Here is a 21402-nt window from a genome sequence, read left to right on the forward strand (position 1 = left end):
AACTGAGAACTCATGAGCATCATAAATTTTGTAAGAAAACTAAATATTTGCTTTATAGACCCTTAATGTAACCATTAACTTCTGTAAACGCTCAGGACAGTATTTACTGAGTGACAAACAGTTGGGAAAAAAAAATCAGATTAAAGCCTGTCTGATCAAACATAAAAAACGGCTTTGAAGTAATGCATTTTGAAGCCCATAGGGTAAAATCACAGTCCTTTAGCGAGAGGGAAGAAGCTGTAGTGGGGCACTGTAAAAAAGGCTCTAATTTCCCGAAAGCTAAATGCAATCAAACCAAGAACAAAAAAGGATTTCTTTCTCCCATGGGAAGGAATCAACAAGCCAGTGGAAAATAAATGGAGCTCCTGTAGAAAGCTTTATCACACTTCTTTCCAAGGGACTATCTCTGGCTCCTAGGTAAAACCGCTAAATGGATCAAGTCCAGGCTATTCAGGAGAAACTCTTTCTCTATGTTCATGGAAATCAGCTGAGTGGGTGAACCTACAGGGACTGCCAGCTTGACCCTTCCTAATGTGTTCTGGGGATGGTTCTCTTGGTGGCCCTTCAAGAAGACCCTTAAAACACCTCTTAAATGATTTGTTGCAGTAGCTCTAGTTTCATGTTTCTACTGCAAACTACCAAGAGACTTTGGAAGTTGGAAGTTCAATCGGCCAACAGAAATCTTATCTGAACCACCATGTTGTCCTCCTCCACATCACCACTTTGAAGAACTGGACCATCTATCTCCTACAACGTGGGCAAAACTGGCTCCAGTAAACCCAAGCTTTATCTCCCAATTTGATCTGTTCTTAGTATATAGCACAATCAGAGTGTTTGTTGCTTTAGAATAACTTCCAATCTCAATCTGCAGTCAGAGAAAAATCTGGAGACGAAGGTAAGCCAGAAAGAACAGCACTCAGATGAGCAATCTGTGGCCGTGAAGCTTCCAAAACCTTGCGCCTTTCACATCCATTGGGTGGGACCACAATCCCTAATGTTTATAGTGCTTGACATGAAAAGGACATCAGTGTAGCCTTCCAAACTGCCCACTTTTTTTTGCGGGGGGAGGTTTAAAAAAGAACAGCGATTCAAGATAAAGCCATTTTGACTCATGCAAGAATGACCTTTGTCCTTCATGAACATGCTGCACAATACAATTTTGAGATCCCAGACTTAAAAGGTGTGTACCCAGAACCCAGACTTAAAAAATGTGTATGTTTACACATCAGGGTCTCGAAGCACTCTGATAAACCTGCAGCAGTAAACATATAACTGGGAAATGTTTTTTAAAAAAGAAGTTCTGCATTTTTTTTAATACTTCCCACCAAGCTGCTAAAACACAGGATCTTGTGTTCTATGGTCTTCTTGAATATCTTTCAACATTATTTTTTTCCAGCTGCCTGCAGAAACCAATGAATTTTCTCAATATAGCATACCCACAGCTCTTTGGTTACCATTTACTGTAGCTTTCTCCAACCTGCCCCCAGCACGTTCTCCACCAATGCGGGGAGAACCAATTGACAAGAATCATCTGAAATTTCAAAGGGATGGCTAACGGCCTTATAACTTTTAGCCGAACACATACACTCAGTCACAAAACTCTCGGGAGATGTTTTTCCACATTTCCTAAAATTTTTCTTGTTCCCCTTAAGGTTATGCAATGTCTCAGGACATGAAGTGAACACTCACCACAGCAATAACAGGAATCAGCACTCCAAGGTTGCCCGCACTGCTGGAGGCCTAAGAAAGACAAGAGAGGTCAATTAAGAAAAGGAAACTCGAAGAGGGAAAGGCAGCAGCCATTCTCTTGGCCGTAAGCACAGGTTGGGGCTATAAACCTTGTGCAAGTGGGTGAAATTATATGGGTGCAAAGGATCCCCTGACCCCTTAGCAGCTCTCAGAAACCCCTATGAACATAACCCAAACCTAACCATGTAACTTTCCACCACATGTGATAAGGGAAAAATAAAAACAGTAAAATGAGCTCTAAACTAGACCTAGCAGAGTAACCAAGAAACTCTCCCCAGAAGGCACAACCTGGCCCCTGTGGGATGGGACTCCATTCAATTTGCTGCCCTGAGCCCCCCCAACCCCATCCCTCAATATAAGCATAGCCTACACCCACCAAAACATTGACCATCCCATGCTAGACCATAACATGGTTTGGTTTGAGTTAGCCCCCTGTGCAAATGCAGACTTCCAAGTTTGGCCCTGACCCTGTTGGCCTTCTGGAAGGCTCTTAAAACTTGCTTTTGTCATTGGGCTGGGGACCCCACAGAAGGGTGGAGCCCATGAAAGGGCAGCATAGCGTTGAAGTTTACAATGCCCTCTCCCTTGTTGTTATTCTAGTTTTTAACTGTTTTAATTGTATTTTTAATGGGTTTGTTTTTAATTATTTTGAAACTTGCGGGGGGGTTGTTTTTTGACTATGTAGGCTGCCCAGAGTGAGATGGGCAGCAATATAAATTTAATAAATAGAGAATATGGTTTTTATTCTGAAGATCAGTAAGAGACATCGCGTCTTTCCTCTCCTACCTTTAGCGCTGGCCCTTTCTCACTTGCACGCTCGCTGGCCCTCTTTCCTTCCAACCCTAGTTGTACAAAGAGTTCCAACAAGTTCATCAGCAGCTCATCCACAAGGTGTTCATCCTGTATATTTGCAGCTATATTAGCCAGGGCATTAATAACAGCTAAGGAACAGTGTCTGATGAGAAGCCAGAGAAGGGGCAAAGGAGAAAAAGAAAACAAAACCAGAAGCATCAGCTTTCTGACGAAATGCCGGCCGTGAAAGCCTTCGACAATACATTTCTGATGAAATATTTAACCTAATTTTCTCGTGTTCAACGCTGCACAGGATTATGAAAGGGACCTTGAAACCCATCTGAAAAGCCCTAAAAAATAGGACTTCAATAATCTGGATGGCACCAGATCTACACACCCAGATAAAAAGAATCTGGGTAGCCATTTTTAAGGTCAGGTGAGGCATCAATTTCTAGGTTAAAAAAATTAAATGCGAATCCTTTTGGAAAGAATCTACAAACGTTCATCAACCAGTAATTTAAAAAAAAAAAAAAACCATACTGCAGTAAGGCAACAAAAATAAGTTACCTATATCCATGATCTTTATAGTCTTTAGCTGCGGAGTATACAATTGAGCTTGCTTTTACGCTGATCTGTTGAAACAAATTCCATACCTCCTGGTAAATATATTGCTGGAAATAAATAAATAAAAATTAAATTAGCAGTGAGAACAACAGGATATGAAAAACTATCAAAACAAATGAAAACATTAACCTTGACACCATTAATTGGAAATGAATTTCTAGCATGATCTCTAAAGACATCTAGAACTTCAAGGAAATGTAGCTTCTGGGCCACAAGAAGTCCTCCTGAGAGATGGGACTTAGAATAGTCTTTGGAAGCTGTTCCTAGATGGAAAAAATCAGTTCAACTCTGCCTGTTGCATTTTGGAGCAATTTTCATTGGGCACATGAGGATCAAGACTTTGGGTGGACCTAAATACCACTTTGGCAAAGACACAGACTTAACCATGGGAAGGAGAAGGAGGAGAAGGAACCTGCAGAAGAACCAACGCGCCCACTGAACCTCTCTCTGCAATGACACCCCATAGTCAGTGTCTCATTTAGTTGAGGGGGTGGGGAAGACACACCAGGAATTAGACTATCAGGAAGCAGTTTCAGAGGGAAGTTAGTTGGGGACAGAGAGGAAGAAAGCATTAACCCCGCCCCCTCGCAATAAATATCACACAAAGTAAACGGAGCAACTGCATGATTGATCAGCCTTCAGCAGAAACCAACCGTCCAAAGTAACAGCTGGAATTGACAGCTTCCCAGGCAATTAATATGTTCTTACATTTCCGGTAATAACTAAACAGCCCAGCTGGTCGATGATGAGCACGTCAAGAGGAGAAGGCGGCTGGCAGAACTTCTGCTGCAAGATCTGGAGAATTGGTTCCATCACTTTTGGGGTGTCTCTCAGAGCCACTGCAATGTGGCCCAGTGCACGGATTGTGTGGTCTGGAATTAGGTGGGCTTCCCTAAACGGAACAATGCATCACCATTAAAAAAGACTGCATACATACGAGTAATGTGAAAAATTTGTTCACCAAGGCATGGAATATTCCAGACAGCTCCACTTCTACTTCTCTCTGGATCACACTGAATGTCCTCCCAGCCCAGGCCAATTCAGGGGTGACTTGACTTTCTGGAAGCAGCAGCAGTCTGAGATGTTCTGGACCTGATGCTCTGGATAAAATAGGCCTGTTTTGAGGCCAGAACATCCCTGGAACATCTCAAACTGATTCCACTTCAGAGAATTTATTTCTGGAATCTGCTGAAGTGCTGCTGAACTGCATGGAGATGAGAAAATGGAAAATTTCATTCCCAGACGGATGATTTTTTCACATCCCTAAGATACTCATACATACATGCTCTTTTTTAACAGGAAGAACAACTGTAAAAAGCTTTTAGGTTACACAACTACCTGGCAAAAAATAACAAATTCCTTTCAACAGATTTTGCAAAGGATGGGTACTGAAACCAGCTGATTTGTATCTTTTAAGCGAATAGCAAGGAAATAGTAACCCCAAAATGAGGCCTTGAGGAAGGAGCCTTTGCAGCATTAAGATCACTTACTTATCACTTTCTTGCGAGATGTAGAGACGGTTAGATAAGCTGGCTAAGAAAGCTTCAACAATGACAGGGTCTATGGTCAGGCCAGCTTTCAAGCATCTGCAAGATACAAAATAATGGATATGACTAGAAGATTCATGCATTTAAAGCCTCTTTTCTTGAAAAATCAGTAACATTTAATAAAAATAAATATCAAATATTGTTGGCTTACTCTTAAAAACCCTTAAAATCTAAGAATAGATTTTGCAAGGGGGACCCTTTCCATCCCACTCCCTCTGCACTGTCCATCCACGTATGCTCTAAAGCAGTGTTTCCGAACCTTGGCAAGTTCCAGATCCGCGAGGAGCTGGCTTTCCCCCCAGGCACTGGGATAGTAAAATTAGAATCCGGGGATTGTAGAGATGAATGGGTGCACTGTAGCTGATGGGTTGGGCATCTGTTTTTGTTGTTGTAATGTTTTTATTGCTTGTGTTTTATTATTGTGGTCAGCCACCCAGAGATGCGTGCCACAAGATGGTCAGCTATATAACCTTGTAAATAAACTCCCAGAACTCTCATCAATGGTTGTGCTGGCTGTGGCATTCTGAGATTTGAAGTCCACACATCTGGACATCACCAAGATTGGGGAACACTGCTCTAAAGCCTTCTCCTGCTTTCTGAAAATGGATTCCTGAGCTCATATGAGCATCTGACTCTCATGTTCTCTCATCCCTCTGGTTTTCACCAAGGAGAAGACACCAGAAATTTATCAGCAGAAGTGCCCTGAGCTTTCACTTTAGAGGTCTATCTGCTCCCTTTACATCTAGCTGTGTTGGCTTCCATCCTGGGATTCAAGCAAAACTTTCTGCAAGTTCAGCTCAGGCTCCAACTTTCAAAAATGTTGGAATATCTGCCCTTTGCTAAGAACCAAGAGTGGCTTTTTAAATTGCTGAGAGAACCACCTCTTTACAAACCTAAGATAAAACCTACCTGCAGATGTTATCAATTGCAATGTCCCGGAGCTGTTCATACATGGAAGACTCGTTCTTCTTGCCTGACATTACGCTTAGAGTAGACTCGGCGTGCTCATTTGTTATGCTGATCTTGATGTCGTTGGTACCTAACAGGAAAAAAATTAGGGAGGGTCTGGTGTTGAAACCCTGTCTTGTATCTGCTACAGTATGTGACTATACAACAATATGTCTTGAGCGATGAAAAGGATAATTCTGAATATGAAGGTCTCATACACACTTTCGTTTTATGAGAGGAACAAATTAAAGTCATGTACTGAACTAAGCCAGTGTGACACATTTGCCTTCAACTCAGCATGGTCTCTGAAACCAGCTAACTGTGGCTTCTTCAACAAACCAAAATTTAATGGATGACAAGGTAGTGCCATGTTTGAGCTCAGCGCTACCTACTGCTGAAAACAGTTGTGAGGGTACAATGAAGATGCACCAGTTTATTAGCAGAAGAATGGAGAGGATCAGTCAAGCCAAACTATTTAAAAGCGGCCGTTAAAATTATCACTAATTCCTAAATATTTAGCCTTGGAATAGCATTTATTTTATTTTATACATAGGTTAAAAAAAAGTGATTCTGGGTCCTTTGCTCTATGAAAAACTAAAACAAGAAAATAAGAGATATGCATCCAGAGGAAGACAAACTATATCAAACAAAACCAAATCTTACGGGGCTCACTTCCATCCTACCCCAAGGCCTAGGAGAATAACCAAGTGTTTAATGCCTCCTGGAATGTCATCATGGTGGTAGCCACATAGATCTCTAGGAGGACACCATTCCAGAGGGCAGGCACTGTAACAGGGAAGACACACTTACGAGGTCCCATTTGATAACATCATTTCATCGAGAGGCCCTGATGTGCATCCGCTACGCTGGATCTTAAATATTTTAATACTGATCAACGCAGTGCCAAGATACGCTACGGTAAAGAAAATCAACTGACTGCTTAACTGATCAGGAAGAAGCCACAGAAAGTGAAAAACAAAATATCGGACGTTTCAGAGGCCATCTAGTGAGCAAACAAAAATACCTGTGTGATACTGGCTGTGATATTTGTACAATTTCACCAGGACTGGGGAGGGGATCACAAGGAAATCCCTCAAAGATGGATTGACGGAGTGAACCACCACCGGGAATCTCTCGCACAAACGGCCAAGACCCTATGAAAAGAAAGATATGGAACGTTACATGCAGAAGAAAGGCCACGTGACCCTGGGTGATCGGGTTCTTTTTTTTTTTTTGCTAAATGGCCCCTAAAACCTGTTCACCAATTGTAGTTTCACTGCTTTTACACTTTTATGCTTGGTCAACTTTTTAACGTGATCATTTATTTTTATTACTTTTATAATGAAACACGCTACATAAATTCTTTCAAGGGTGATAAGGTGTGTTTTGCATACATGTCCATTAAATAGGGTCCTTCACATCAATTCTATGGTTTGTGTAGGGTTAGGGTTGAAGTTCCCACTCAGCTACACAGCTCCTTGGGTGACTTTCTGGCAGACATTCTTTCCCGGCCCAGCCTAATTTACAGGGTGGTTTTTGTGAGGCTAAAATGAGGGGAGCTCCCATGTATGTCACCCTGATTTCCCAAGAAGGCAGCACAGGAATACAATACTAAATAATTAAGTAAAATAGCAGTTGCCATTCAGTGACACTTTGAAACACCAAAACAGATTCCTCTGCATCGGCTGGAAATTAATGGAGCTGTCATCGGACCTATTGGGGAGACACCAGACTGTCCTAAAATATGTTTGTACTTGCAGGACTGTGATTTGAGTATTGTGAAATTACTGAATTATTCATGTTGTAAAGGTGTATGTATTATGCCTAAATGAGACCAGTGAAAACCAGAATACCGGAAACCAAAGTGGCAGAATGCTTATGGCTCTGTTACACACACACACACGCGCGCGCGATGAGAGTTGCTTTGCAGACCTGTAAGCAGCAGATCAAAAGAGGCAAGTGAGCGATGATCACTTTGCTGGACGTCTTGGACTGCAACTTTTCAGACAATCTGATGCACAGATTTTCTGCTCCTTGTTCGCAAGAGAACAAAAAGAACTATATTAGAAGAAATGTCTGCAGGAAGAGAAGAAAACTCAGAAAACACGAAGATATCAGATATAGGTGTACTCATGCATACATTTAAGTGCAAAACCTGTGCAATACAGGTAGTCCTCGCTTAGTGATCACAATTGGGACCAGTGACACAGTCGCTAAGCAGAAAAGCACGTGACCTTGACTTATAATTTTATTTCCACCTTCTGTATTATGCAATATTAACTCTGCTTGTCAAAAGTGAAAACACACACTGGTTGCAAAGACTGGTTGCAAAGGTTTTTTTTTTTAAGCCCTGTTGTAACTTTGAACGGTCGCTGCATAAGGCAGTCAGTAAGTGAGGACTACCTGCACAACACTCACCTTGCTCATCCTTCACAGCCCAAACCATGAGATCCACACAGGCAGCGTTTGCCTGGCAACGCAATTTCAGTGGATTCAGCTCATTGTGCAATTTATCGACCTCGTGAAGGAGCTTCTGAAGCTCTGGCTGGCTGCTGTTGAATTGTTCCAACACGAAATCATGAATTTCTTTCACAAAAGAGTTGGGAAGATCTAAGAGAAAAAACAGAAAAAAAATAGCTAGAATTCTCACAGAAACCACATCTGGATAAAGAGCAAAAGGAACAAATCCAAAGTGATTCCATAGCAAAAGGCATTAAGCTGGGGAAAATGCTGGATGCTAACCTACTCGTTTCTCAAACCAGAAATATTCTTTATTCCCCTTTGACAAATGCTCTTCATACTAAACCACTCATAGTTATCTACAGATGAGTAACAGGGATTCTGAGAATATTCAGCAGGAAAATGGCTCCTTAGATATTATGAGACTAATGTTCAGGGAGATCCATGCAATTTTTACTCTTTCACATCACCAGGAGGTCAAAAGCTTATCAACACAATCATCATACCTTTCATATAGTACAGGGTGTCTCGCAGCATTTTGAATTGGGCAACGTACAGAGGATCACTGAAGATTTTGTAGAACAGCTCTACGTGCGGATTGGCCTGTAACATATTTAGAAGAAGGGGGGGCAATTCAAGAGCAAACTCTGAAGCATCAGATTCACACTGTGAACACTTCTTTAAAACTGCTCCCTGGGGAAGAAATGAGTCTAGAGTTCAGACTTTTAGCTCCTGATCTGCATTTCATACCAACATTTCCCCATCAGAGTCTGTTGTCAACAGTTATGCTGGCCTTTGATGGTAATAAAGATTTGATTTGTCAACAGCATCCAGCAAAATTAATTTCTACTAAAAGAGAAGTACCATGAAAATTAACATACCTCAATAACTTCAGCGACCACTGCATCTAGGTTTTTGAGAACCGAATCCCCAACTATCTGTTTTACCTAGAGGCAAAGAAATAAAAATAGAATGGAATCCAAACACTTGCAAAACACCATATATTCAGCACAACGTAGGTTCCATTTGCGTGCACACTATAGGATATAGTGTGCACACAAATGCACACTACGTCTTTGCACACTACATCTTTGATGAAGGATTCAAGGACACGGTAAGCCTTGGAGCTAATATTCATTTTGTAATAAAAAGTAATTTCTGGCCACAACCTTTAACAATTCGGTGCATAACTAGAAGGAGTTCATGGCTTTTATACCCCTCATTCTTTAATCTTAACATTTTCCGGTTCTGAAGAACATTTATCCTGCATTACCTTCCAATGGCCCCCCACTTACCATGTTCAACAACTGGCGGAGCATTTCTAATGGAATGTTAAACTCCTTGTTACTAATCCCATTAAAAAGTGGTGAAACAGAGAAACTGGAGCTGATTGTAGAGAAGTAATACTCAGGATCTACTGCACTTCCATCAGGCAGATAAGAGCCTGCTTATCAAAGAGAGAGAAAAACGTAACCAACCGGTTTGTAGCCCGCTAAGAACAAAATGAAGACACAGAAGCAAAAGACACGCTCGCTCCCAAAGCGAATAGTTCTGATCAAATCTGATCAGATCAACCTGTACCAGCCCCACATGGTCAAACCGTTCACATAACTTGAGAAAGCGAAAAGAAATACCTTCAAAATACTGTACTGCAGTTCCTCCTGGGGAACCAGGAGGAGGAATCCCACGATCAGGACTGACCTGAAATATAGCGACAGGCACGAAATACCGTCAAATGGGATTGGGGTTATGCTCTCATACCAGCTGGGTGGGAAAAATTATTATGAGAATTAAGATGTTTTGAAGCAGAGCTGTAGCCCCTCATTTTCTTGGTTGATGCCATTTTGAAATCCAAAGACCTCAGCTTTCCATATGCAGAATTGGAACCAATTCCTAGAACATCTTTTTGTCAGACCTTCAAGGTAGACCAGACTAGGAAACCAAAGTCATGCAGGCCAATATTACTTTTATTATTAAGATATACTTAAAGAATCTTGCAAGTCTGAATAGGCTTCCCTCCCCCGCCTTTATTTTTGTGAGAACTAGAGAGGGTCTTATCTGAGACGCTTTCTCAGTTTACAGTTCTGTCCTGGACTCAGTTTTCTCTTATCTGACTGTTGTCTTGGTAGCAGCTCTTCCTCTTGTTCCTCAAGATTATTCCCTCTGTCCATTATACTCTTCTCTTCACTCCAACAGTTCAAGACACTAGTTTCCACCTGAACCTGGGCTATGGAAAATGTATTGAGTTTTTACTGAGATTATAAAAACATAATTTGTTTCTGGGAAAACTGGCAGAAAAGCATACTTTTGTAGTCACCAGAGCCCTCTAGACTGGATGAGGACACACATTACATTTTGGAAGTGAAATTGATGTTTTAAAGGCTTAAAATGTCAGACCTATCTGACTAGCAATGGCTCTTAATTGCTCCAGGCAGAGTTTTTTTTCCCCTCATGATCAGCAAGATCACCACTTTTACCTGGTAAATTCTATACAATTGAATACATTTAGGCACATGTCCAGTTTTTGAGCTAGATCTGAAATGCAATGATAGACATATCATCTGGTCAATTAAAAGTTAGCTGTGGTTCAGAAAATGGAATATGGCTGGATTTTATTCCAGCAATAACCCAACCTGTGAGATACTGGAAACGCTGCTTGCTTTTCTCTTTAAAGATCCTTCTTGGCAGACGGTCAGCAGGGAGTTGGGAAGGATTGATCTGAAGTCATTGAAAGAACGCCTCCGAATCCCATCCAGTTCGTTTGAGGCCCGGCGGGAATGGGGGGTAATTTTAGGGAAAAGCTTGGATAGGAGGGATTCTTCTGAGTTGCTGTAGCGCCCAAATGCTCGGGATATTCCAATCAGGCAGGGCAGGGCATATTTGCACAAATATTCTGGAAAACAAGAAGTTGGGCATTTATCTTCCTCATCCATCAAAAAGGAGTCGGGAGCAGTTGCTGGTAAGCGTGAAAAACCGCGTGCGCCCGAAAAGGGTGCGAAGCAACGGAAACCCCGCCTCCTGCGCTCGCCAGCTGGGCTCTGCTCTAGGAAGGAGGCTCTGGCAAACCACTTCCGAAACAATTGCCTTGAAAACTGCAAGGACTCGTCCAAGCAGTCACTGCAGAGTCGGTAACGACTGAGCGCAGATTAAAAAAAAAAAAAAGGAAGCTATAATTCTCAATAATGGCAGAGACAGGAAACCTGAAGGCTTCCAGATGTAGTGTGACCCTAGTCTGCAGCATCCTCACTCAATATGGCCAACAGTCGGGGATGATGGGAGCTGTGATTCTAACAACATTGAAGGTTCTGTAGCCCTCCCCATTATGAATGAGCTTTTCCTAAGCTTGGACTAATACATTCTTCCTTCTCCCTCTTTTGTAGGTAAAAGATAATCTCCTATGGACTGCATTCCACAAAATTATGCAATAATGAATATACAAATATTTTAGACATTGCAAGACTCTTGTTTTTGTCCCAAGAGACTAGCAAGCTATCTCCTCTAAAACTGTAGCTCAGCTGTATCCAATCTTGGTGGACTTCATCTCCCAGAACCCCCCGGCCAGTTGAAAACTCTGGGAACTGAAATCCATACATCTGAAGATCATGCATATTGAGGAAAGCTGCTGGATGTTTACTGAAGCTCTGTGTACAGTGAACAAACTGAAGTTTCAGTTCCTGGTGGCCTCTAAGGACATGCTAAACCAGGCATCGTTCCAAGAATAAAAGGTTTGCTGATTTTTTTTTAATAGCAGAAGGAGGCATTGGGGATATTTTTTAAGGCTGTGAAAGGGGTGAGGCTACTTGCAGCTCATTCACATAAATCATAATTTCCCATGAACTCTGGTTACTGGAACAACTAGAAATATAATAAAGAAATGAAACTTGAACAGGAACGAGAAAAACAAAGCACATTAACCTCATTTATGAACAAAGAACCCCAAAGCTTTTGGGTATAACGAATGGTGGCAACTATTCTGGGTAGATTAATCCTTTGCAGAATGAAAACAGTGGGAGAAAGAAGGGGTGAATTTGCTGTTACAAAGAGCAACATTACTTTGGAACCGTATTTTGCTTACCTTTATCCTGGATCTGTGGAGACTGACACATCCCCAGCAAGACTTGCATCACTTGCAAAATTGCCTCTAAAACCTGCAACAATAAAGGCCAGAAACTTAAGAAAAAAAATCTATGGGTAGAATTAACATTATGGAAGCAAATTTAATGTTGTAACCACAGGTTGTAACAATATAGGATAGCATAAAATAACAAAAAATTAACGGTAGTATAAGATTGTAAAATGATGTAATAAAAAGAGCGTTAGACGTCAGAAGGTTGAAACAAGTCAGAAATACAACTAAGAACTTAAATATTTCTAAGTTTCTAAGCAACCTGACTGCTAACATTTGGAAACATGTCTGAAAGAAGATAGTCCAGTTGTTTGAGGTTTGAGCCCTTGGTAGGTAAACTCAAGGGCTCAGACTCAAGAATAATTCAGTCTTGCTCTCATTGTAAACGGGGCAGTGGAGGACATAATGGATAATGTCCTCCACTTGACCAATGCCACAAGGATAGACATGTTGTTCAACAGAGCACTTACAAATCCTCCCTTTGAGAGATGCTGAAGATGAATTAACGTTACGTTGCATCAGAAGATTTTCTTCATATTTTTATAAAGAAATGGTTATGCCAAGATGTTAGTGCTGTAGTTTCAGCCAATTTCATTTCACCTACTGAAATGAAACTGCTCTCCTTCTGAATTGAAGATCTTTAGGAAGGAGTTTTGTAGAAGACAGAAGAATTAAGCATTCATTACACGGGTGCCCACAAACATTACGGATTACGTCCCACAAATGAAATAAATGACTGCAATGATGTACTCTCCAATTTAATGGACAATCAGGAATCGCTGGAAAGGAATGTAAAAATGACCTTGGTGTTGGGGAAGGAAGGAAGGAAGGAAGGAAGGAAGGAAGGAAGGAAGGAAGGAAGGAAGGAAGGAAGGAAGGAAGGAAGGAAGGAAGGAAGGAAGGGCAACTCAGTCCTGAGAAAGCGGAAAGCATGAAAGAACTTCAGAATAACCCTGCCATGTTTCCGTTTGATGTGAGAGGGGGCACAGAGAGATTTCATTATATCCTAGAACTACGAAGTAGCATTTCTGGAATCTTTGTGGGATCTGTTTCCTGACTTAGCCTGTCTTGAAGAACTGACAGATGGACACCATATGATTCGTCTAACTGGCTCATATAAAAAATCCACACTCTGCTTTGGAAAAAAAAATGCCAGTTTGTAGAGTGCCAAATGACAAACTACATTTTACAGACTGTAACTATAGTTACCTCTAAATATCTGAGAGCTTTACAATGAACTGTGGTGCAGTGATGCAAACTAGGTACTAGTTGATTTGCTTAGCTCAGTTAATATCACAATTACATAACTTCATGGCAACTTACATGACCTGAGCCCCAAGGTTTCATTACAGGCAGTCCTCACTTAACAGTGGTAATTGGGACCAGAATTTCTGTCACTAAGCAACACAGTCATAAAGTGCAACGTTACGTGACTGCACCACAGCAGTTCCAATAGTCCCCAACTGCTGTCATTAAGCAAATCACTGTGGGTCATTAAGCGAAGACCTCATGTGACTATGACTTATGACTTCCCCATTGACTTTGTGGGAAGCTGGCAGAGAAGGTCATAAACCGCAATTACGTGTCCATGGGATGCTGTGATAGTTGGAAATGTGGGCCGGTTACCGACTGCCTAAATCACAATCATGTGACTATGGAGTGCTGCAATGGCCAGAACTTTGAGGACTGGTCAAAACTACCACTCATTCAGAACCATTGTAGGTTTGAATGGTTGCTGAATGACTGGTCGTTAAGTGAGGACTACCTGTATTGTAACCTTTAAAATTATAGAAAAACAAGTTAACAGTCAATGGATTGAATTCCATGTTACCATTTTTACCTGTTCTCTTAAAGATGCATCTCTGTAGGCAACATCTGATAACAAGGTCACCAAACAGAAGCTGAAGTTTTCTGCGACTGGAAGCGTGCCTACGAGTGTGGTAATAAATGGAACAGGATTGTGAATAACCAGCTGAACACACCAGGGATCTACCCACAACCAAGAAGCCTGAGGCAGAGACAGCAATCTGGGTCTGAAGAACAATGGCTTTTGGGAATGGGAGTGAATGCTGCGCTACGTCTTCACTCCTTTTCTTACTGCCTTGCCTCACAAACCCAGATTTAAGAAAGACATGCACCTATTTTAGATAATCTAAACAGAAGAATTCAGGGTTAAGGAACAAAAACAAACTCTGGTGGCGTGAAAAAAAAATTAAAATAAATGGACCAGGACACTAGCTTTGCTTCCCTTCCCCTCCATGATTTTAGGATAAGCTTTTGAAGTATCTTCTATCCGTGGAGAGCTGAGCAGAACAAGGGTCAGGAGAAATGAGGCTGACCAACTAGATTTTATTTTGCTCTCCCTTCTTGCATGCTGTTGTAATTAAACAAGATGAAAAGTCTCTTGAGACTGCCACCCAGAGGTCTCTAATCATCCTGTGGGTCTCCTAATTACCAGTAGATGCTCTAAGCCAATGTTTCTCAAACTTGGCAAATTCAAGATGCGTGGACTTCAACTCCCAGAATTCCCCAGCCAGCATGGAGAACTCTGGGAGTTGAAGTCCACATATCTTAAAGTTGCCAAGTTTGAGAAACACTGCTCTAAGCCTAAAGCCTAGCTAAAGAAACAAAGAATCTGAAAAGTCACCTCGGCCTTTCCGTGAGTTGCTTTCTTCAATCCACTGCACTTTGGAAAGACCCCTCAGCAGCCGGAGAAGGTAAGGGATGAGTGAATCTTTATGCTGGAACAAGAGGTTGTTTTTTTTTTTTTTAAATGTCATAACAACAACAGAAACCATGCAGGAAAAGGAATGGCAGTATGTATATAGATACTCTAAGAACAAAGTTGAGCTCATTTCAAATGCACTTCAAATGCACAGATTTCAAGCACGAGTAATCTGCGCCACAATGGCTAAGAAGGGAAACCAGAAAATATACAGAGAAAGAGATTCGCAAAAGGAACAACCGAACGGTCCCACTAGAATGATGTGGGCCTAGTTGCTCACTGGAAGCTATCAAATGATACTGTTGCTATGGAGACAGCATTCAGCAAAAGAAAGTTAATCATCCTTTTCCTAATGAGGTTTTCCTGCCCAGGCAAGTAGGTTAAAAATGTATATATTTTTAAAAAGTTATTGCTGCAAAAGTTACATTTAGGCTATCATTTTAACTGTGGGCCGCTGCCATCAATTAGTGGGTAGCCAAATAGCCACAGGAGAAAAGAAACTGAAATACATTCTTAGGGAAAGCTTTGCTTGAGAAACAGCCGGATTAAACCTCTACTCAAGTGACAAAATGAAGTATGTTTAAATCAAGGCCAGTTCCAAATATGCACATATCAATAGGGCTTTGTTCCTGGGTTTTAGAGAGAAAAAGGAAGCATGGATAACAGGGAAGAAAATCTGTCTGTGCTCCTTGGCTGATTTTCCAAAGACCTCAAATCTGGGTAGCCTTCCAAATGTGTGGATTTCAATTCCCAGAACCAATTACAGTTGGTTATGGTTGAGCATTCTGGGAATTGCTGGTTTAAATGCTTTAAACAAATGAAGGTGGGATTTCTGCAGTCTCAGTTTAGCAAACAGAATGTACTATGGTGTTTTAATAGTTTTGTTTCATTATATTGAGCTTTTCGCCTGTGCCCCTAAGAGCCTGATGAAGGAAGGGTTGTAAATCTTAAAAAAAAAAAAAAAAGTATTTGTGAACAAAGGGAACACCACCTGCAGGTCAGACTCTATTAGAAAAATCCCTAGTGCAATCACGGCATCTCTGCGGCGCTCATCCAGCTGAAAAATCCCATGGATATCCACCGGGCACATGCATAGTAGCTTTTGGACCTATGAGGAGAAAGAAGTGGGTTGATACAGGTGCATCTTTTGTGAAAGGAGGTAACAGTAGCTACCATCAACCACTACCATAATATTGTATACTTCGTTAGAATATTGCTCCAATTAAAAAATCACCCAGCTTTTCTACTGAACAGTCATAACAAGATATGTAGAGAACGCATCATAATAATCAGCAAAAAATAAAACTCATGAATGCAAACACCAAAACAAGATCATTAGAGGCACTGTATAAAAAGTAGAATGTGCTGTCACTAGAAAAGCCACAGTGCTGAATATGGTCTCAGATGAAAACCTGAAGTGTGGGTTCGATTATACAATCAACAGAAAGGGAGATGAATGAGCATCAGTTGAAGATAACTTGGTGCAGAGAAGTCAGAGAGAAAACTGTGAGTACATGTTGTAGGAACCCAAAACAGGTTGCAAAAATTTGGGACGGCATCATATTCATGCATTTTTATTTTGCCCTCTTTTGCTGGCTGTAGCAGTTTTCTTTACTTTAGCCTTTAAGTCTAGCAAGTGTTCATTTTTATATTTGTTTTTAACTGCATATCTTTAGCAGTATTATGCCCTTACAACAAGACAGTATTATGCCCTTACATTTTACATTACATTTAGGTAAAAAAGAAATACTCACCAATTCAGTGCTGAATACATTTTTACCAAAACAGTTACCAGCCACCAAGTTTAGACAGAATCTAAACCAGTGTTTCTCAACCTTGGCAACTTTAAAATGTGTGGACTTCAACTCCCAGAATTCCCCAGCCAGCATGCTGGCTGGGGAATTCTGGGAGTTGAAGTTCATACATTTTAAAGTTGCCAAGGTTGAAAAACACTGCTCTAAACTAACAAACACTGATACAGTGCTTGATTTGTTAAACATTTCCACAGGGATTTACAAGGCTTACTTCCAAACAGCACTGTTCTATGCACGTCAACTCAAACATAAATCTCATTAATGTGTGCTACGCCTATATTGGGTAACAATTAAAGCTCACCAGAACACAAAGAAGCAATTACTGTACTGACTGACAGATCATCCTGGCAAAAGGATGTCTACCAAGTCACAAAAACTCGGAAGCAACTGAACATCTTGAGAACAACACCTATATATGATGCAGAGATCAAAAAATATTTTTTAAAAATGAGGTATTTTGTAATAAGACAACGAACAACGTCTTTGATAATAAACTTGCAGCAGATAGAAAAGTTTCTTAATTGCTTAGGGATGTTGTAAACTTATTCCACATGCATAGTATTGCTAAAGCACACAGCATTTCCCAGTAACAGATACCTGATCATCTAAAACTTTATAATCACTTGACAGATTATCTGACAGATAAAAGCACTGAACTCTCACTACATTTTCAGATTGTGAGATGGAGATTGCATAATGCACAAGAAACCTCCTAGTACTGTAACAGAATTAGAGTTTTGAAAGAATGCGTCTCTAAGGCAACTGAATTACCTACGTTAATAATTTCAAGTTTGCAGCCTTGATCTTTCTAACATAATAAGACTTCTAGCTGGAAGAAAGCTTCAGCACAGGCAATGACTGGATCCAATCTGTTACAGTCACACTTCAATTTCACTGAAACCAGTAAGTTTTTACAAACATTTCTAATTCGCTCCTTTGGTTTTAAGAGGAGACCAGTACGATGAACTTAGCTTACAATACTGTGCATGCTTACTTGGGAGTAAACTCCATGGAAGTTTCAGAGAGCAGCCAAGGTCAACTAAGGTCTCAAAAGGTGACAACATCTGGCTGGGTCCAAGCGTAAGCCAAACTGGGTTTATAGCATTGGATAGAAGACGAGGATTATAAACTAGGAAAAGTAATGCCCAACCGCTTCTACAATACTGCCAATGCATGGGCATATTCATAAAGTATTTGGAAGATGAATAAAGACAGTGGGAGCTACAAGCCTAGGAGCATCTATATGGGCATAAAAACAAATGCACTATATTGCAAGTGCCAGAAAGAATAACAGCATTGACAATCCGGCTAGCCTGTTGGCAGTGCTGTTCTAATTTAAAAGTTGAGCTCCCTGATTTTGATATGAAAGGAATTCACTTCATCTGAAATGAAATTGATGAAGGGAAGGGTCTTCCACAATTCGTACACACAGATTTATAATATATTATCTTACAGCTTAAGGAACCAATTGTCCCAGTTTAGTAAGCCTCCACCTTACATAGCAGATTCTGGTTGTACAAATAATATCACTTTGGAGTTTAGTGGATTGCTCAATTGTGCAAACTCAAGCAAAATAGGGTGTGTTGTGTCTATTGTACGCTGTACGTTTAATTTACTGCATATTACGTTTCTAGTTCGATACTAAACCACTTCCCAATATACTATTTTAGCCGGAATTGCAGATGGACTCAGAAATCCTATAAACCAAATATAAAAAATTTAAAAACTACCCTAACACTGTAAAAAATCCCACTTTAAATATAGGAAGATATCAACATAGTAAATACAACAAAGAACATTTCATTAATGCGACAAGCTATACACAACTACTAAAAAGCCAAAGGAAACGCAAAATAGCAAACGTTAGGAGTTTAGATCTAGATGGCCTTATTGAGGATGCCTTTTCAAGATGGAATGAGAAATCTTTACAGACTGCCTAAATCCAGACATTTTACCAACACATAGCATGTGCCAACCACAACTGACAATCTAAAGCAAATGCTTCAAATGTTTAGGAACTCTACATTATGAAGTCATTGTTCCCAACTTCTATCATCTTAGCAGTCTGGTCTATAGATTCAACGGTCACCAGAAACAACCAACGATGCTGTGGTTTATGACAGGAGTTAGATTATATGTCATCACCACCACCAACTGACCATATTTATACGATTATTGTCCCAAACTCCTTAAGATATAAGCTGCCCATCCCAATTAATCTGTTCAGAGTACATCAAACAAATTTAAACAAACTAGACATCACCAACATGACGCCTTCAAGACATCTGGGTTTTCCAAAAAACTGGTTGAGAATCAAAGCATAAAGTCCTCCCGTCTAGAAGACTGGGGAAAACTTATAGAACCTACGTTATATAAGTCAATATCCAACCACAGTTTCTCAATTGAGCTTGCTAGATACTTTCAAACGGTGATTCGTCTATCCTGAAAGCAAGAGATTGTGAATACCAGCAATGGCTCAGGCATAACTAAGGAAAGAAAGCTCCTTTTTACATAATAACATGGCAATAACAGCACCCATCCAGATGCACATCAGTCCTAGTAGTACATGTTCACTATTATTCATATTAACTATATGAAACTGTAGTTAATGTAACTACAAAATGACTGCAAAAATGACTGCCCAAAAAATCTCAATCTAATGGCAAAGGTGTAATGACCTCAAGAGGGGTTGCCCCACCTTTAAAGTGAGATTTGATGGCCCATTTTGAGGCAGGAACAGTTTCCGTATCCTACGAGGTCGGAGCATGATATTCCAGAATTGGGGATTCCAAACTCGGAACTGTTCTGCACGTTTCTAATAAATACCACTGAAGATGGACCATATTGCCATAGGAAACGGATTGGTGGGTTTTGAGAACAAGACTGCTGGGTTGAAATGATATCATTATTACTAATACTACTTTATTTATAAACAAGCATTGCTGGCAATTATTACCAATTTTGTTGATTATTTCACCAATGAGGACATCCCTGGCCCTCAGCTCATTTATTATTATTATACATTATTTATAAATGACTGCTTCTCGCAAAAATTATTAATATTTTTGGTTATTAATGCCAATGAAGACACTGCAGGGCCTCAGTTCCCAAATTAAATTTCCACTGCTGCTTTATTTATGCTGCTGTTAGTTGCTCTCATGATTAATGCCAATGAGTTTACCCTGACCTCAACTCTTATTACTGTATTACTATTGTTTTTATTTTTCCATTTCTAATGGAATTTTATTTGCTGGCAGCTGTAATCTTACTGATTAATGCCTGTCAGCACCCCTTGGAGCCTGGAGTCATGTTGCTGTTATTCCTGGCTGCTGGCCATTGATTATATTAAAGCATATCTATTATTTTATTATTACATTTCTACTACCACGACACTTGTTGGCAGTTGCAATCATAATGATTAATGTCAATGAGCTCCCACAGAACCTCAACTCATAGTATTATCATGCTACATTAAGGAATGATCGCAGCTATTATTATCATCACCCTTAAAATAATTAATACAAAGGAGGTCCTCCCTGGGCATGGACTCTTCGTCATCTTATTATTTTACTGCTCCTATATTTGCTGGAAATTCCAATTTCAACGTTTAACATGAATGAGCTCCTGCAAAACCTCAACTCGCACTGTTACCATGCCATATTTATACATGATTGTTTGGCCTTTATTGTTGTCACCCCCCTTAAAACCATATTCACGAGGACCTCCCTGGGCATGGGTTCATCATCATATTATTTCTATTATTATTATTATTATTATTATTATTCTACTGCTCCTATATTTGCTGGAAGTTCCAATTTCAACGTTTCCATGCCATATTTATACATGATTGTTTGGCCATTGTTATTGTCACCCCCCTTAAAACCATATTCATGAGGACCTCCCTAGGCATGGGTTCATCATCATATCCTTTCTATTATTATTATTATTTATTATTATTATTATTATTATTATTATTCTGCTTCCATATTTGCTGGAAGTTGCAATTATATTTAACACTCATGAGCTCCTGCAGAACCTCAACTTGTACCATTACCACGATCCATTTTATACACGATTGTGGCTGATTATTATTATTGTCACCCCCCTTAAAATAATTAATGCCAGTGGGCCCTGGGCGTGGGCCCACCACCATCACCACCCTATTATTATTATTACTATTATTATTAATAATAATCTGGTTCCTGCCGTCAGCCTTCCTTACCATCCTTACTGCTAACCCTCCCGGCTCCTGCCGCCTCTTAGAGCCCAGGCCCCGCCATCCTCCCGTCAGCTCGTCCCTCTCAGGCCCGGAGAAGCCCCCCGACCCCGACGCCCCCCGCCCGGCGGCACCTTTTCGAGCGGGGCGGGTCTCTGGACGGCCAGCGAGCGGGCGAGCGACAGCACCGTGTTGAAGTAGAAGCCCCGCGACGAGCCCGGACTGCCGTGCCTCTCCGAGCGCGTCGCGGTGACCGCCGCCGCCGTGGCGGCCGCCGCCGTTGCCACGGCCAGGGCCGACATCTTGGAAGGAGAGACGCCGCGAGCGAAGCCGCCTTCAGCTTCACGCCCGGGCCCCGCCCCTCGCGCGGGCCACGCCCCCCGCGGTCCTCGCGCGGGCCA

The 21402-nt window shown here is 40.9% G+C and overlaps 1 protein-coding gene across 2 annotated transcripts in view; it reads right to left on the reverse strand.

Annotated features, from left to right (window-relative positions):
- PI4KA (phosphatidylinositol 4-kinase alpha) overlaps positions 1-21374 on the reverse strand; it is a 63517-nt gene extending 42143 nt beyond the window's left edge. For both annotated transcript variants that reach the window (XR_015795141.1, XM_088135379.1), the window contains exons 1-19: positions 21136-21374; positions 15963-16079; positions 14894-14987; positions 14087-14175; positions 12196-12268; positions 10754-11013; positions 9755-9821; positions 9416-9564; positions 9002-9067; positions 8627-8723; positions 8079-8270; positions 7593-7693; positions 6685-6814; positions 5622-5751; positions 4656-4751; positions 3874-4057; positions 3109-3212; positions 2536-2704; positions 1690-1740 (exon numbers count right to left, since the gene is read on the reverse strand). Coding sequence is in view for 1 of the 2 variants with exons in the window: in XM_088135379.1 (XP_087991505.1) it covers positions 1690-1740; positions 2536-2704; positions 3109-3212; positions 3874-4057; positions 4656-4751; positions 5622-5751; positions 6685-6814; positions 7593-7693; positions 8079-8270; positions 8627-8723; positions 9002-9067; positions 9416-9564; positions 9755-9821; positions 10754-11013; positions 12196-12268; positions 14087-14175; positions 14894-14987; positions 15963-16079; positions 21136-21303 (2337 nt within the window). In the remaining variant the exon portion in view is untranslated. The remainder of the gene's footprint in view (positions 1-1689; positions 1741-2535; positions 2705-3108; positions 3213-3873; positions 4058-4655; positions 4752-5621; positions 5752-6684; positions 6815-7592; positions 7694-8078; positions 8271-8626; positions 8724-9001; positions 9068-9415; positions 9565-9754; positions 9822-10753; positions 11014-12195; positions 12269-14086; positions 14176-14893; positions 14988-15962; positions 16080-21135) is intronic.
- Positions 21375-21402: the final 28 nt, after the last annotated feature.

Source organism: Python bivittatus, unplaced genomic scaffold (genome assembly GCF_059951505.1).
Source record: "Python bivittatus isolate LINGU-HERP-01145 unplaced genomic scaffold, Pbiv_v1 ctg000100_np1212, whole genome shotgun sequence".
In the NCBI taxonomy this organism is placed as follows: Eukaryota; Metazoa; Chordata; class Lepidosauria; order Squamata; family Pythonidae; genus Python; species Python bivittatus.